This window comes from Dendrobium catenatum, unplaced genomic scaffold, assembly GCF_001605985.2.
Source record: "Dendrobium catenatum unplaced genomic scaffold, ASM160598v2 fragScaff_scaffold_43, whole genome shotgun sequence".
Taxonomy (NCBI): Eukaryota; Viridiplantae; Streptophyta; class Magnoliopsida; order Asparagales; family Orchidaceae; genus Dendrobium; species Dendrobium catenatum.
Window position 1 is genome coordinate 2,194,428 of NW_021318505.1, and position 16,515 is coordinate 2,210,942.

At 35.9% G+C, this 16,515-nt stretch overlaps 1 protein-coding gene across 7 annotated transcripts in view; it reads right to left on the minus strand.

Moving 5' to 3' along the window:
- LOC110092904 (DNA topoisomerase 3-alpha) overlaps window positions 1–16,515 on the minus strand; it is a 65,745-nt gene that overhangs the window by 17,881 nt on the left and 31,349 nt on the right. For all 7 annotated transcript variants that reach the window (XM_028693803.1, XM_020817602.2, XM_028693814.1 and 4 more), the window contains 7 exons: window positions 15,885–16,014; window positions 14,596–14,648; window positions 14,435–14,528; window positions 14,315–14,353; window positions 11,584–11,662; window positions 11,371–11,442; window positions 5,368–5,451 (listed from right to left, as the gene is read on the minus strand). In XM_028693803.1, the coding sequence (XP_028549636.1) occupies window positions 5,368–5,451; window positions 11,371–11,442; window positions 11,584–11,662; window positions 14,315–14,353; window positions 14,435–14,528; window positions 14,596–14,648; window positions 15,885–16,014 (551 nt within the window). The remainder of the gene's footprint in view (window positions 1–5,367; window positions 5,452–11,370; window positions 11,443–11,583; window positions 11,663–14,314; window positions 14,354–14,434; window positions 14,529–14,595; window positions 14,649–15,884; window positions 16,015–16,515) is intronic.

Consider the following 16,515-nt stretch of genomic DNA (forward strand, 5'->3'; position numbering starts at 1 on the left):
GTGTTTAACAGCAAGTTAGCAACAGCCAACAGTGCAATAAGTCAAGAGTGCAACACTAACTAACAGACTTAAAGAGTCACTACATCAGGCAGTCAGCACTTAACAACAGCAAGCCAACAATACCTAGTTCCCTACTCAAAATATCCAACATAAAAGATAGCAACAAGCAGCTCAGTGATGCTGTGACGGTCATTTTCATCATAACCATAACATAAAAGATTTCAACTTCCTGATCTCAAGTTCACAAAGAAACCCTAATCAACATTTCAACCCACCTCAAGCTCTCAATCTCACTAATTAGCTAATCCTCCATCTACAAATTTCAGAAATCACATACTCACTAAATCGGTAACGCTCCAAGCCTCAAACACCGATAGGCAATAATCAAAACTCGAAATTTGTTACAAAAAAATAACAAATCTACCATAAAAAAACTAAATAGAAATAAAAAACAGCGTCTAATCGTACCACCGACAGTCCAAAACAACAAGAGGTCAAGAGTTATTGAAGATATTACTAACCGTCATGAACGAGAAAGCCGGAAAGGAGGATTCGAGAGGTCGAAACCCGATAGCAGAAGATAGCAACAGAACACCACTGATTCAGTGCTCCTGAAGACCCAAAGAGAGAGAGGAGACGAGTGCAAACCCTAAAACGGAATAAGATGGAAGAGGGCTAGACTCTAGAGGCGAAGACTCGAAGTCTCAAACAGGCGAACAGCTGCCTCTCGCTCGAAAGTCGAAATAATATAAGTATTAGAATTTAGAAGTCGCGTGACCCGAACCCGACCCGTTTATTTCACGGGTTGACCCTAACCCAGATTTTCGGGTCGGGTTTTTAGGTCGTGTCAGAAATTGACAAGCCTACTTCTTGGGCTTAAGGTTCCATTTTTTCCTTGAGGTAGATTAGATGTTAATTAACTAGATTTCCCCCGATGGTTGTATTGAGGTTTATTTAGTTTTGGGTTCCTACTTCCTATGAGCGCAAGCCCCCATTGTTATTACCCCTCCTATCACGTAGAAGAGAACTCTTGATTAATGATGAATTAATTTTAGACAAGCAACTATTTTAACCTCTTTTTTTCAGGGGGGAGGGGATGGAGGTAGAGCCGATCAAGATCCCATGATTCATTCATCCCGAGAATACCGTAGATTTCAATCTACCAACACTAACAATCATTGATCGTAGTATCTAGGGAATCTGATTAGCAGCCATGGGTTACCTCCTTTCAGGGATCTCGAGTTAACTTAAGTGGTTAAATGTGAGTTTTAGTGTTATGGTAGTTTGGTTTGGAGCTTACGGCTCCGCTTAGGAGTTACCGGTAGGTTTAGATTTAGGTCGAGCCATAAGGCTCCACTTAGGAGTCGCTCGTAGGTTTTAAGTTTAGGTCAGGGCTTACAACTTCGTTTAGAGGTTGCTCGTGTGTTTGGATTTAAGGTAGGGGCTTGCAACTTCCTTTGAAAGTTGCCTAGAATTTGGATAGGTCTTATGATTTCTACATTTAGAATTGGCCTGTATGTTTAAGTTTAGCTTAGGGCAGTTTTACTTCACTTGAAAGTTTCTGTTGCATGTTAATTAAGTGTGGGTCTTACTGCTTTCATTGAAAGTAACCCATATTTTATCAGAGACATAATATCTGTCATGGAAAGTTTTCCCTAATACCCTAATTAAAGCAGGACTTATGACCTCTATTAAAGGTTGCCTATAAAACTTAGCTTAGTGGGGATTTAGTATCAAACACTTAGTTTTGTACTTTTCACTATTTCTACACCATTAGTAGCATTTTGTTTACAACGATAGCATCTTTACGTTAGCACTTGGCTTTCATTACTATGCATTGTAGTTTTGCCTCTAGCATACGTGTTTGACTCACAGTACTAGCTTTGTTTATAGTACTTCTCCCTTTTAGCACTGCAGCTTTACTTCTAGTATTTTTACTTTTAGCACTTTGTTTTCTTCACTTGTTTTGCCTACAGTAATAGTGTTCTACTTTCAGTACCAATGTTTTATTTTAGCCCCAGTGTTTTCTTTACTACCCTGCATCGACCCGGGTTATTTGTTTCCACGAGTTCGGGGCTTGCACAAGAGGGAGTTTACTAGAAACTGGTGTATGCAAAGACCTGAGTTTGGAGGGTTTGGTGTTTAGAGCTATAGCTAGTGTTTGAGAGCTTTGTGGTTTTCTTTGTTAAAGTTTTTGGTGTTTTAGCTTTAGGAGTTGTCTTTAGTTGATGTGAGTTGTACTTAAATTTGTTTAGTGTTTTTTTACTTTTATTGAATTAATTTTGAATTAATTGCATTGGTTAATTAGGTAATTAATTTGAATGAAATTTTAGTTTTAACTATGTTTTAATTTAACAAAATAGTTAGGTAATTAAAGTTAAAATTTCAACTTAAAATTAACTCCTCAGCTCGTTAATGAAATTTTAAATTTTTAAATATTCATTATTAAAATTAGTTAAGCTTTAAATTTATTACTCAATTAGTTTGATCAATTTAAAGATTTAAGTTTGATTTTTAAATTAATTAGTTTATTAATTAAATGGATTAATCAATTAATTAGAAGATTTTAGTTTTATTTTTTAATTAATTAATTAGTATAATTAATTAAGTCAATTAAATTGATCAGTTAATTAGATAATATTTTAATTTAGTCAAAACTCTTCAACTCCCCAAATTTGGCATCCTTTTGACGCCCCATCCTCGCGAGGGGAGATTGGAAGGGCACTTGCCCTTTCAAGACTGCTTGATCGGATTAAAATCGATGATCAAGGGCTTCAGGGGGAAGGATCAACCTCGAAATCAGTCTTTTTCCTTATATATATATATATATATATTCTTTCTTCACTTGCTACTTCAAACAAGAGAGCGGGTGCGAGACGGACGGTGCTCGGGCTCAAAAGATCGGGAGGTGAATGTGATCAGGTAGGCGAGGTTGTGTCCAGGTTCGGAGCTCTGGATCCATGCGGCTCAATGGGTCTGATCGTGTGGGAAACAAGTGGATCGGAGCCAGGAGGTCACGCGCATGGACATTAGCATCGTGCGAGTGCAGGAAGAGGTGGACGACGGAGGCCGGGTTCGTGTAGCTAAGGTGTAGTACTACTCAGGAGTATGAGTAGGGCAGGGGGCGTCGCGTGCTCGGCTTGCAGACAAAGCGGCGATAGATGTCGTGCGAGCAAAGTGACCATGCGAGTTGCTTGGGTGAAGTCACTAGGTGGTGTGGGGTCGTGCTGAGAGGGGAGGAATCAACAGGTATGTGTTCAGGCTCAGGTCGCAGATGAACAAGAAGCACAGATCGGGAGGCAGTCAACTGTCGCTCATCCATCTTCTGTGATAGTGCATCCTCAACCTTGTTCTCGAGTCCCGGGCGATATTGAATGTCGAAGTCATATCTTAATAACTTGGACAACCACCGCTGATGTTTTTCAGTTAACATCCTCTGCTCCAATAGAAATTTTAAACTTCTCTAGTCTATCTTGACGACAAAATGTCACCCAAACAAATAAGGTCACCTTTGGATGACCAGGACAATTGAAGTGCTCAAAGGCTTGTGTCACTGCTTCCCCCCAATTGAAACTATCATTTTTCAGCTCAGTCAGGGGCCATGCTATCGTGCCAGACCCTCGCACAAATTTCCTATAATATCCAACGAGGCCTAAAACCCCTCTCAACTCCTTTAGGTTTTTAGGTAAAAGCCAATCCAACATAGCCTCAATCTAGGACCGGTTTGCTGCTACCCTGCTTTGCTCACCACATGCTCTAAGTACTCCACCCGACTGTGGGAAAGAACACTTCTTCAAGTTGGCATACAGCTATTGCTCCCACAAAGTCTCCAGTACAATCCTCAGGTGACCCACATGCTCTGTCTCTATACAACTGTAGATCAGTATGTCATCAAAAAATATCAAGACGAACTTTCTTAGGTAGGGTTGTAAAACCTGGTTCATGAGGGATTGAAAGGTTGCTGGAGCAATGGTAAGGCCAAAAGGCATCACCAAAAACTCGTAGTGACCCTCATGAGTTCTGAAATTTCTTGTGCACATCCCCCGGCTTCAACTGATCTGGTGGTATCCCGACTTCAAGTCAATTTTGGAGAAAATGACCACTCCAAACAACTCATCCAACAGCTCATCGACTACGGGGATAGGAAACTCGTTCAACACCATTTCCTTATTCAAGGCCCTATAATCTACACAAAACCTCCAACTATCATCCTTTCTCACAAGTAACACGATGCTAGAAAAGGATACACACTAAGCCTAATTATTCCTGTCTTAAGCATCTCCCTGATAAGCTTCTCTATCCCATCCTTTTGAATCTACATGTATCGGTATGGTTTGACACTGATAGTAAAAGCTTCTTCCTTTAAGGTAATGGCATGCTCGTGCTCCCGGGGCAATGATAATCTGTTAGGCGACTAAAAAACCTTAGAGAACTATTGCAGAAGCTGTCGTACACCATCAGGGACCACAATTGGCTCTGAGTCTCAAACCTCCTCCAGGCCCTGCAACTCCACCAAGTAGCCCAACCCTACCCATATTGCCTTGACCATGGTCTTGAGTGAAATCATGGTTCTGCATAGGCTGGCATCTCGTCATAGCTCCACCAAGACGCCGCTAGAAAGCCCTTACAAAAAGAAAACTACAACTCTAAAAAAAATTCTGCATAAACAAAACAAACCCCAAACTTAGCCTTAAATAAACTTCTCCTATTTCCCTCCTAAATCAAAGTAGGGTGAGTGCCATGGGAAAGTCTTCGAAAGCTAGTGGGTGAGTGCCATGGGAAAGTCTTCGAGGGCTAGTATGAGACAAGTCCCTAGGAATGAATGGCAAGTTTCTTGGTGAGAAGTGGCTACAAGCCCCGGTCAAGCACAACTAATAAAGTTGTAGTCGTAGGCTTTGTAGGTGTGTGCTTCTTGTCTTGAACTGGGACATCTTCGAAAGACCGAAGACCTGGGTTGTAGACAACTGCTATGGAAGGGGGCAAACTCACTTAAGGCGAGTGCTCCTTCAGATGAATACCTATCTTAGGCAAGTCTTCTAGATGTACTTGTCACAACCCTCATCTTCAGTCAAACCCTTTGATAGGAACCGATTTGTATACCTATGAGTCAACTATATGGGGCATGCATAGACATACACTAAAATAGGCAACATGAAAGTAATTTACCATCACAGTAATGGGTCAATTTTATAGAAACAGTAACTATCAAAAGAAGTTTAGGTGCAATCAAAGGAAGAAATGTAATATAAACAGGGGGGTGTCACAAAACCGAAAGCAGTTAGGACTTCAACTAGACGAACACAGTTGCATATTGCATATGCCAATGTTGTTTGCATCAATGCTCTAAAAACTTTAAACAATACAGACCTGTCATGGGAGTTGCATTCCTTGAACCAGTTCCACAAATTTCTACCAGCTCTCTGAGGATATCATCACAGCCACCAACACACCCTTAAAAGCAGAACCGTTTTTAATTAGCATTGAGATTACCCTAATATTTGCATTTCACGGAAACAGGTTGATGATTCGGACAGGAAAGTGCACATCAACAATCAGTTAATGAAAACAATAGTATCAAAAAGATCATAATGAGCGAGCAGCAGAAGTAACAATAGCGACATATTTCACATGTAATCCTGATTTTGAACCACAGAATATGGGTTTTGTATTTGTGCATGTAACAAGAACTGGGAAGTGAGAAATGCGGGAAGTAGCTCACTTAGGTTAGAAATAATAAAAAACTATAATTTACTTTATTAATTATGGTGCTAGAACAACCATGCACATATAAAAGCAATAAAAAAAGACAATAAGAAAAATACAATAAAGAAAAATATCCTCAATAATGAGGATATATTACAATTGATGCCTGCTAGAATATTAATGATAATATAGAGAGTTTTGTATACCAATTTTACACATAAATCTAGCACACAAATAAAAGAAAAGAAATATTAGAGTCACAAAAGTATTCTATGTGGAGAACTAAGAAAGGGAAAAAGTTAATGAGGCATTACCCAATTGAAATAACCCACAATATACATAAAGTTATAGAAATTGCTCTTCTCCATAATTAATGAAGATGAGATTAAGAAGTTGAAAGCACATCATTGGCCTCTTGCAAGTGTAGAAGAGATTATGAAAAAAATAGAGGGATGATAAATGTAAAACACGAAAAATGTCAAATCGTAAGCATCACACGCATTTCGATGCACTGCGACGAAAATAATCAAAATTAAAAAATGTTCAAATTTCGACGAAATAATTTTTATAAAATTCTACGTTTAATTTCGATCAATTCGATATAAAGAATATATGATAAATTTTGCACCATTTAGGAGATAAAAATCGTCGAAGTTTTATAAATGAAATGGTAAATTACTTAATAGCCCTTCCTAGTTCTAAATAAAGCTAACGCATGCAAGGGTAAATAGGACTTTTGCTCCTCTCTCTAACCGTCCACAGCTTTAAGAGACCGAATCCATTTGGTCCCCCTTTCATTTCACACGCCTGGTTTCGTTCGGCCGAAGGAAGAAAGGGAGAGAGGGCGACGGCAAGGCTCCTTAGGCGATCTCGGCAAAGGTTTTCTGCGGCGTTTCTTGGAGGGAATCGAAGTGAGAGCCCTGGGAAGGAAGAAGGAGAGTTCCTAATCGAAAATATCTTTGATTTCCCTTAGATTTCTTATGATGAAAAATTAGGGTTTTCCTAAAACTCAAATATGTTTGAGAAAACATGTTAGGGAGAGTTGGTGGAATGATTTAAAGCATAGAAATGAAGTTTTCCCCAATTTTTTAGTGAGTTTAGAAAATTAGGGTTTTTCATATTTTTTTATTTCTAAGAAAATTCCTTAATGATTTTTGTTCCAAATGATCTTAAGAATACTTTTAATGAATGAAATTAAGTATTTTCACAAAATTGTATTTTTTCTAACTTTTTTATTAAAATAATCCGAAAATATACTAACCTAATTATTAATTAGGAGAAAGGGGAATTTTGGCATGCTTATAGGATGGAAATAATGAAAATATAATTTTCAAAAACATAGTTTTTAAGTAAAATCGAAAATAATTAATTAATATTAAAATATTTCTTTAATGAAAATGTATTATGATTAATGAGTTAGTAATAATATTTTGCAATTAACTTTAGAAGTTGGATATAAGTGAAGGTATACGCTCTAAGCATAAGTAGCGTAGTGTACTCGTAGAATGTTTACTTAGCTTTTTGAGGTAGGTATTAATATTTCTTTTAATTTCATATATTTTCTCTTCAAATGTTAAAAATGCATATGTTTTGATAATTTTTAAGTTGAAATTAGCATGTCATTTAATTTCATTTCAAACTGCAACAAATGATAGTTAGTGTGGCATATTTTTCCTTTTAGATTTATTTAAATGTCAACTTGTAAAACTTCATGAAAACAATACAGTAGATAGGAAAATATGATTTGATGCATATTATTATTTCCCCTATAATAAATAATGTATGAAAGAATGTCTATGGTGATACTGAGTACCCAAATAATAAAGGGCTCCTTGGAGAAAATGGTAAAGAGCTCTTCAAAGTTAATATAGAATGTGCATACTTAATACCAATTCTTAACATTTATAATACTTTTTCATAAAGTTATTTAAGTCCTGTCATATGAAAATTTTAAGCATAATGTTTCTTATTCCTTACTTTATGAATTTAATAGAAATATTTATTACATGCTGAGCGTTAGCTCATCCCTGGTTGTGGGAATATTTTTCAAGAAAACCTGCTTAAATTTGATGGATTATGTATGACGGTACTTGAAGTAGTTATGTTTTATGTTATGAGTTTTTTATTTCTGATGTAATAAAAATGATCGAAATGGATGTTTAGTAGCTCTTTCATATTTTGTATTTGAATGAATATTTGTTTATGTTAATTTTAGAATTAAAGTTTTAAGTATTAACCGTACGATTGTATGTTACCACCTCGTTAATTCGAGCTTACCGGGTCGGGTCGTGACAAAAGCGGTATAAGAGCCAAAGGTTTAAAAATATTGATCAAAATGAAAGAGCCAATATAATGATTGTATAACTCATAGAATGTATAGGATGCATGTTATGTGAATTTTCTCTCTCTTCTTTTGACATATGATTGTCTTATATCTTAGGACTATGAATCTTGAGCACAATGCCACTAATGGCAATGTGGGTGAAGAAGAGAGGGAGCTACCAGCAGTAGCAGCACCTCAAAGAGGTAGCAACAATGCTACTATGGAGATATTTGCTCAGATAATGACAGCAATGACACAGATGATTAAAAGCTCCCAGAATCAGGCTAGTGGCAATGGGAGTGCTCTTATAGACAAGTATCTAAAGCTATTTCAGGACATGAGGCCACCTTTATTCTCAGGTGGTGGACCAATAAAGGCAGAAAATTGACGGACGAGGAATAAGACAATTATTGAAGGTATGTCATGTCCTGAGGATAGAAGGATGACATTAGCTGCTTATATCTTTGAAGGAGAGGTAGAGACATGGTGGCAAAGTTAGATTCAGAAGACTTTTGGAGGGAGACCTAGTGGTCAGGTACTTTGAGGAGAATTTGTAAATGTGTTTAGATAATGGTTTGTACCAATATCAACTAGGAGGCAAATGCAAGATAGATTCATCAGACTGGTTCAGAGTGCTCGCTCCATTATGCAATATGAGGCAGAATTTATAATGTTGTCCAGATATTCCCCACAGTTGATACCAATATCAACTAGGAGGCAAATCAAGCTTTGCTTAACGTGGGGGTTTTCAAAGAAAATCCCTCGATTAACAGTTAGAATAGTCACTACTAAGATCCCTCACACATGCTTATAATAGAGGGCTAGGCAGAGAAGTTTCATAATTTTAATGATGCCACAATTGAGGAGTTAGAAGATAAATATATTCGGAAGAGAGTTCACCTTCTTTAAGCTTCTGAACTTTAAAAAAGTTCTTTATGATCCGGGCGATGATCGTCGGTGAGCTCGCTTTGAATCCAATACCTTGTAGTCGGCGATGGATTGATGTGCCCTCACGGTTGAGTTGTAGTTGGCCCAACGGAAGAGTGGTGACTTCAACTTCTTTCTTGAGGGAGGAAGAGGTTAGGAAGAATAATTAAAGTGGATGGGATGCGAATGGTCGCCGGCCATAGGGAGGGGGAGGGGATTTTAATTCTAGGTTATGGGTTTTGAATAAGGGAGGGAAGCAAATTCCAAATCCTGAAATTAATTCCATCAGTTATTAAAATCTGGAACTATTTCCTTGTCTTAATGGGCATGACAATTAGGGCAAGAATTAGTGGGGAATAATTGGGAATTAATGGCAACTTTAAGTGGGAAGATTGATTGGGATTTTTGAATTTGAATCTCCCCAAATAGGAGAGAGGGAAGGGAGTGGTCGGCCCCTTGATGGGGCTTTGATTGGGACTCCAAATTGGAAAGGTGGTAATTGGGGGGAGAGAGAGAGAGAGGGAAAGGGCGACTAGGTCTAGGGGAAATTGATTGGAGAATTTAAGAGGGTTGCTGAATTTAGAATTTTAAATTAGGAAAGGAGATTTAGAGTATCACCTATTCAAAATTCAAATTGGTATGAATGGTGGAACTTCCCTATAATAGCACATCTTATTTTAGGAAAGAAATTTCAAATTTTAAAGGAATTGAAATATGAAATTAAAGACTTTTTAAGAGGGTTGCTGAATTTAGAATTTTATGATATGCTATGTTTGGAAAGTTTTGATTGCTTGGTTTGAAAGTGTGGAGGGAAAGTGGAGGGGTGGATGGCCGGCGGCTAGGAGGGGAAGGCAGGGGAGAGAAAGGCCGGTGGGTTATGGAGGGGTGATTGGTCGGCGACGGCTAAGAGGGTAGGGAGGCTGCCACTTCGTCTTGCCCCTCTCCTTCTTAGGCTTCATTTGATTGGAAGTTTTTAGTACTTATTTTGTTTTAAAACGACAAATTTATTTCTTCTTTATTGTTTGGTTCATCAAATCACGTTCCCAATAACTCCTTTTTTGTCATTTTTCTGCTGTTTTGAAAAAGCTTTTTATATATGATTCTCCGTTAGAAAACTCCATTTTCTGAATCAATGTTTTTTAAAACTGTCTTTTACAAAAGTACAAAATAACCAAACGAAGCCATAGTTGCCGGTCCCCCCCCCACCACCCAACCTAGGGACTTTAAACTCTCACAATTCTCCAAGAAACAAAGTGCAAAAATTTTTCTTCATAATCAAATCTCTCAAAATGAAGAGGGGCTATAAATAGTCAAAATACAATAACAAATTAAATGACAAAAGTGCTCCCTGTGGTCACATAAGCCTACTCACTCAAGTGAGGGTAAAAATGGAAAAGATGCATAAATAAATTAAATACAAATAATAACTCAAAAATAAAGTGGTCCAATCATGGTCGTAGATTTTCAACCCCTTCTCTGATAAACTTTCCATGGTCGGATATCCTCATCACTACATTAAATAATGCAGGCATGCACATATGTATGGCTATTTGTTTAATTATTGTCCACATGTGTAGGCCCAGGGTGTCTCAATGTATCTATTCCAATTAACCTACTGTACACTTAATGCCAGTACTACATTTTCAAAATTTGTCAAATCCAACAATTCAGTGTCATACCATAATGCACTTGCTTCCTAGAAACTAGAAAATCAGCATCAGGACCAATTGGAGACTATGATGCACCGACACGTCGACACGGACACGACATTTTTTAAAAATATAGGACACAGGTGCAGCGTGGACAGGGCATAATTTTTTTTTAATATAATATATAGAAATTAAGATGACATTATATTAAAAATGAAAAACAATAATAAATCAATTTTATGGTAACTTGTTTAGCTTATAACATAAAGATGTTTAGTACAAAATGTCTAGTACAACCACAAAAATATAAGCAAACAAAAAGAAATTAAAATGAGAATATTCGATGATTGGGTATTAAGTGCGGACGTTGATTTGGTGTTGTGGATATGAAATAAGAAATTTAGTTTAAATCCCGCAAAATACAATAAATTATATTTAAAAAAATTCATAAAATATTTAAGATACGCGTGTCGGACACGCGTGTCCAATCTGCATTTAATATTTTTTAATCAGACACGTTTTCGGCGTGTCCGACACGTGTCGGAGGAGTGTCGGATGAGAGTCGTGTCGGACACGGTGTCGGATACGGTGTCGGACACTGCACGCCTCTTTGAGAAGAAGTGTCGGTACATCATAGGTTGGAGACAACACAAACGAAGTATTGTCTTTATTCAAAAACAGGTTAAAGAGTTGCCGATCAACATATTATGAAAATAAAAGACAAACATACAAACATTCTCACAAAAATAAAAACCATGCTCTGCTTACCCAAATGGTCAACATCATAATTAGGTGGTATCTCCATTCGGCGAAACTTGAACTGAATAAGAAAAACAGGGCCTGTGCTCCAGAAAATAGATAAATAAATAAATACCTAAACTGAAAAGCTTATCTAGAGAGTATGATAAGGAGTAAGTAAATGCATTAAGCATATAAATGAGAATAGCAAAGAAAAGAAACGTAATTTCATTTCTGGATGACCTGGGGTACATCTGGGGCAAATATTGCCAGTTACATTTGCATCTGATATTGCTCCTGGAAGCCAAACTACATTCCTACACTGCATGATAAAAGAAAATTAAGCAGAAAAATAGGGCAAATAGCCCTAAAATGAGTTTAAAGGGTTCAAAATCCCATCATATGTTGATCAGCAACTATTTTGGAAAATAAATTGATTTCATTATATTACAATGTATGCATCAGAAATTTAAAAATTCACAAGCTACTAGCCTACTATTCTTAAGAAGGATTAGCGTAAATTCTCTATCTTCAGATTTCTTTGGAATTTACTTAAAAAATTTGGCATCTGTTATGCCCTGAACAAAGCCAAAATATACTCACAGAAGGAAAGTGAAAGGCATTCTTTATTATACCATCCATTAAAGCACTACTTGCACAATAGCATTATAATGAATGTGTCGTCCATAAGCTAAACAATAGCATATAGTAAAGTAACTACAGTTGCCACGCCACTCAAATGGTAACTTTGCAAAATGATAGTATATAAATATATCTTGTAAACCTAATATATCTATTGTAGCTGAATTTAAGCAAATAAGAAGGATTTACATGAGCTTTATGAAAACTAAGCACGGTCATGATACATGAATTGGATGTTATTAAACCAAATGGAAGCAGGAGGGAAGAAAATTCTTATGGCACCGACTTGAGAATAAAAAACATCAAGAATTACAAGAAGATGCTTAACACTACAGAAAATGGTGTTTCTATAGTCATTACAAGCCTACAACAATGATTTCCCTAGATCACAAGTGCACCCAACATTTTAAAGGTTAGCTTACCAAACTCAGTACATTAATTTTCTAGAAAAATAAACTTTTTTTAGGACAAAGACTGGAGGAATGGTACCAGACAATCTCATGTGTGCAACTGTATTGCTCAGTCGCATTAAAACAAAGTTTTTGATATTCTCGTACTGCCCAGTGATCAATTCCTAATCTCCCTTTACAAATGTGTAGTTGATCATCGCCGATGCTTATGTAGTTGTTGTAGATAAGCCGAGCTGAGCCAATTTTTTAGGGGAATCCACCTATGATAAGTATTGCTTTCAATGTTTTCTTTATATCATTAAAATAATATATTCATAACTACTTTTTTTATGTTGTGCAATCACACTTTCTCATGAAATTATCTTACAATATTTCTTAAAAAAGAAATTTCTTTTCTAAGTAAAAGAAATGAAGAATTTGATTTGTGATTTAATGGTTCAACTTTTATAAATAATTGATGTCACATATTTTTAGAGCTAAGTTATACAATAAAAACATATCAATGAAATTTATGCCAAATAGTTTTGCATTACAAAAATGATAAATTGCACACATGTTCCTGAAGTGTAGACCACATCTCACGTTGTTCTACATTTTTAAAAATACTACAAGTGGGTCCCTAACAGTGAATAGTGTATTATATAGGTCTCCACCATTATTATTCTTTTAATATTACCTTTAATACCAAAAATATCCCTACATTATAAGCTCATTTGGGAGCCTTATTTAGATGATGTGAGGCTTTCACACATTAGCAACCATCATCTCCCATTATACTTCTTCCTGTGAGGCAAAATCTGAGTCAAAATTGAGGGGGTTACTAAAAATAGATGCTACTATTATTCACATCACAATAGTTTTTTTTTTACTCACATTTGTGACGGGATTCCTGGTAAGGCTAAAAACCACACATTTGTCAAGGGATTTTTTGGCTCGTTCAATCTTCTTGTCCAATATTGATCCACTGACATTTGTCCTTTTTTATCAGATTTCTCATCAAGAACAAAGGAAAAATTATTCTGAAAAGCTAAAAAGGGTTTATCCCACTTCAGATTTTTCTTCTACTAAGAAAACCCAAGCGAAATGTTAAATATTCACTTACCGTATTATGGCCAACAAAAATGTGTCGCATTCACTTACGCATCATATGCATGATCACATGCTTAAGACTAACGGTAATCCACTAAAATCATTATGTTCTGGGTGCTAAGTTGAAGAATAAGACCTTCATGAAATTTCAAATGCGCAAGATTGAAAATACCTCAGGGATCTACCGCAACTTACCCTTACAAAAAAAGCTACTAAAGTTTGTACCCAACTAACCAATCATCTTGCAGATTATAACCACTTGATACCCAGCCTAAAATAATCTAATCACCTGAACCTTTTAAACTGAGTCCAATAGGACCACAATTTCAAGTCTCTGGTTATTTTCAGCTTAGTGTGGGTTCAGTTAGGTTAAGAAGTCAAGTAATGTCAAGTTGGCCTCAAATCTTCTTAACCTTACTGCAATTCTTAATCCACGTGTAGATCATGAGCATTTCTTCAACAAATCTCCACGATCAAAACAACAGTTATGGATACGGTATCATTTGTTCATTTGCCCATAAAAACATGTTAAAAGTTTAGGATAAAATTGGTACCATAGATAAAAATTAGGTCAGAAAATAATAACTCATATGTCGTTAAAAAGAGAGTTTATCATGACTCAGTAAACTATTTTGGAGGCTTCATGGCAAAGGCTTAAAATACCACGCAAAGCATAAGAGTTTGACCAGAGCAAATGGAATCAATTAAATTACTGCTGCTTATAGATTAATTAAATAATTGATACATTTCTTTAAATAAATTTGAGTAGCATAATGCTGTATTACAGATATAATATTCTTAAAGGTTTGCAGAACTGATAAAGGGAAACTCACAAGAGGGAAACGCTGACAACCGACCATGAAATCACCGTTCTGTAAATAAAAGTATATATTACGAACAAAAACTTCTCAGAATGATTTGCTCTAAAACTTATAAATCAATCAATTTATTACCGGCCTACGTTTAAGTAACATATCTGATTCATTACAAACACCGCATTGCATCACAGTTGCTCCAAAATTTTGTGCATCTCCAGATCTGCCAGATCTGTTGAAAATAGAATGAATTGGAAAAACTTGAACCATGAAAAAATAAGGCTAAAAATTTACAATACCTCTCAAAGAACATTTCCATTGCATCTAAGAGCTTTATTTTGTTCTGTCTTGCCTGAAGATAATACAAGGTTCTAGCCAAATTACCAAATATACACATTCAAAAACAAATGCATATAAACATAGCAGAGAGGGAAAGCCTTGGTCAATGTTTAGGTTGCATCCATCATGATTTGGAGGCCAAGAGTAAAATCATGGAAAAATCCTCTAAAATCGTGGAAAAATCCTCTATGCAACATAGATGTAAGATTGTGTCCTTCCTAAACCACACATTAGCGGATGCCTCTTGCACTAGATAGGCCTTCTTATAGAGAATAGGAGCTTATGTATGCTTAAATTTAGCTTTAAAAGTCCAATATAAGTAGCAAATTGAGATAAAACTACAACAACGAAGACCGCTGCTCTAGAAGCAAGAAAAGAATTAGATTAATGCTGAAATTAAAGAATAAATCTTCCAAAAAGGGACCTCTAAATTCAGCTGTGCATTGTATATAGAAAAGTATAGGTGGAATTAGTTAAATATCCTTTCATAGCCTAAAGAGGAGTTCACGTATGTAGGCTTACCATTGCTATGTAGTGAAATTTATTTTCAAGATTCGAACCAATGACATCTAATTCACAATGTAGTCAACTAACCACGAATTCAGGCATGCCTTCTTCATTATATCTAAATTATATATATATATATATATATATATATATCTAAATGGTATCCAGTTGCATATCGAGCAGGTAAATATGCAAGATACTTCCCAGCCTAAACAGAATAGCGCCATATAAATTTTAAAGTGCTAAAAAGATTGATCAAACATGCTTCTTCAGAAATTATAAAATTAAAAAAAAAAAGTGAAGGTCCAAGTTACAGTTTCTGGAAAACACAAAACTTAAAGATTAACCCGAGTGCAAGGTTTCAAATTGATTCATTCACTCAGCATTTGGGTAAGACATGATAACCAAGATTGTAATCTCCCATAACATCAGCGCATGAAAGAAATTAATATAACAAAAAATACAAACTTGCAGCACAAGGATGACACAAATAAGACAACATTCTACTATGTCAGTATCACTGGCCTCTCAAAAAATGAATCCAGGAAAATGACAAAAGATAAGCTTGCAAACAACAGTGTATGAAAAGGAGCGCACAAATTATTTGCATTGAATCAACTAATAATAAATGAAGCACATCAGTACACCATTTCCTTAACTGACCAATAATTGACCTCCATTAACTTGAACAGGTGATAAAAATACAATATTGTATTGATAGTATCAGGAAGAATTCTCTTACATCTAAGAAACAAGCTTTCATCTGTTGCAAGCAACTTTCCAACACTTGAGATTTACTCTTTGAACCCATGCTAACTTCCTTCATATCGCACTCCATCATAGATCTAAGGTATGGTTTCCAAAGCTCATATCTGAAAAAGGATGGCATTTATAAAGAGTGAAAATCTAAGCAAAGATCAAGCATTCAACCAACAGAAATATAAATTCATGTGCATAAATTACCAAAAGATGCAGGCAAATAAGTGCCATCCTGCAGTAATGGAAATTTAAATACAAAAAAAAATATATAGTGTTTCTTTCAGCACTTCAATCCCTTGACGGAGTGGATTCTAATTGCGTAGACCTACATTAGTTTAAGAACATAGTAAAAATTCCTGTAAACTATCAAATGAAAATGCATAGATTTTTCCATTCTGTCTTACAAAGAATAGAGATTCAAGTTTCCAATCACCAATGAAAGCTCAACAACATCTTTATTTTCTAATCTGATGGATTTTCAGTGCTGACAAATACTTTATTGTTTTAACACTTTGAACATTGTGAAAGGTGTTAAGGTCAAGAGTAGCCAAGTCATTTGGATGGAGTTTAGGGCAAATGGCTCTTTGAGATTATTGCACATTAATTATAGGTTC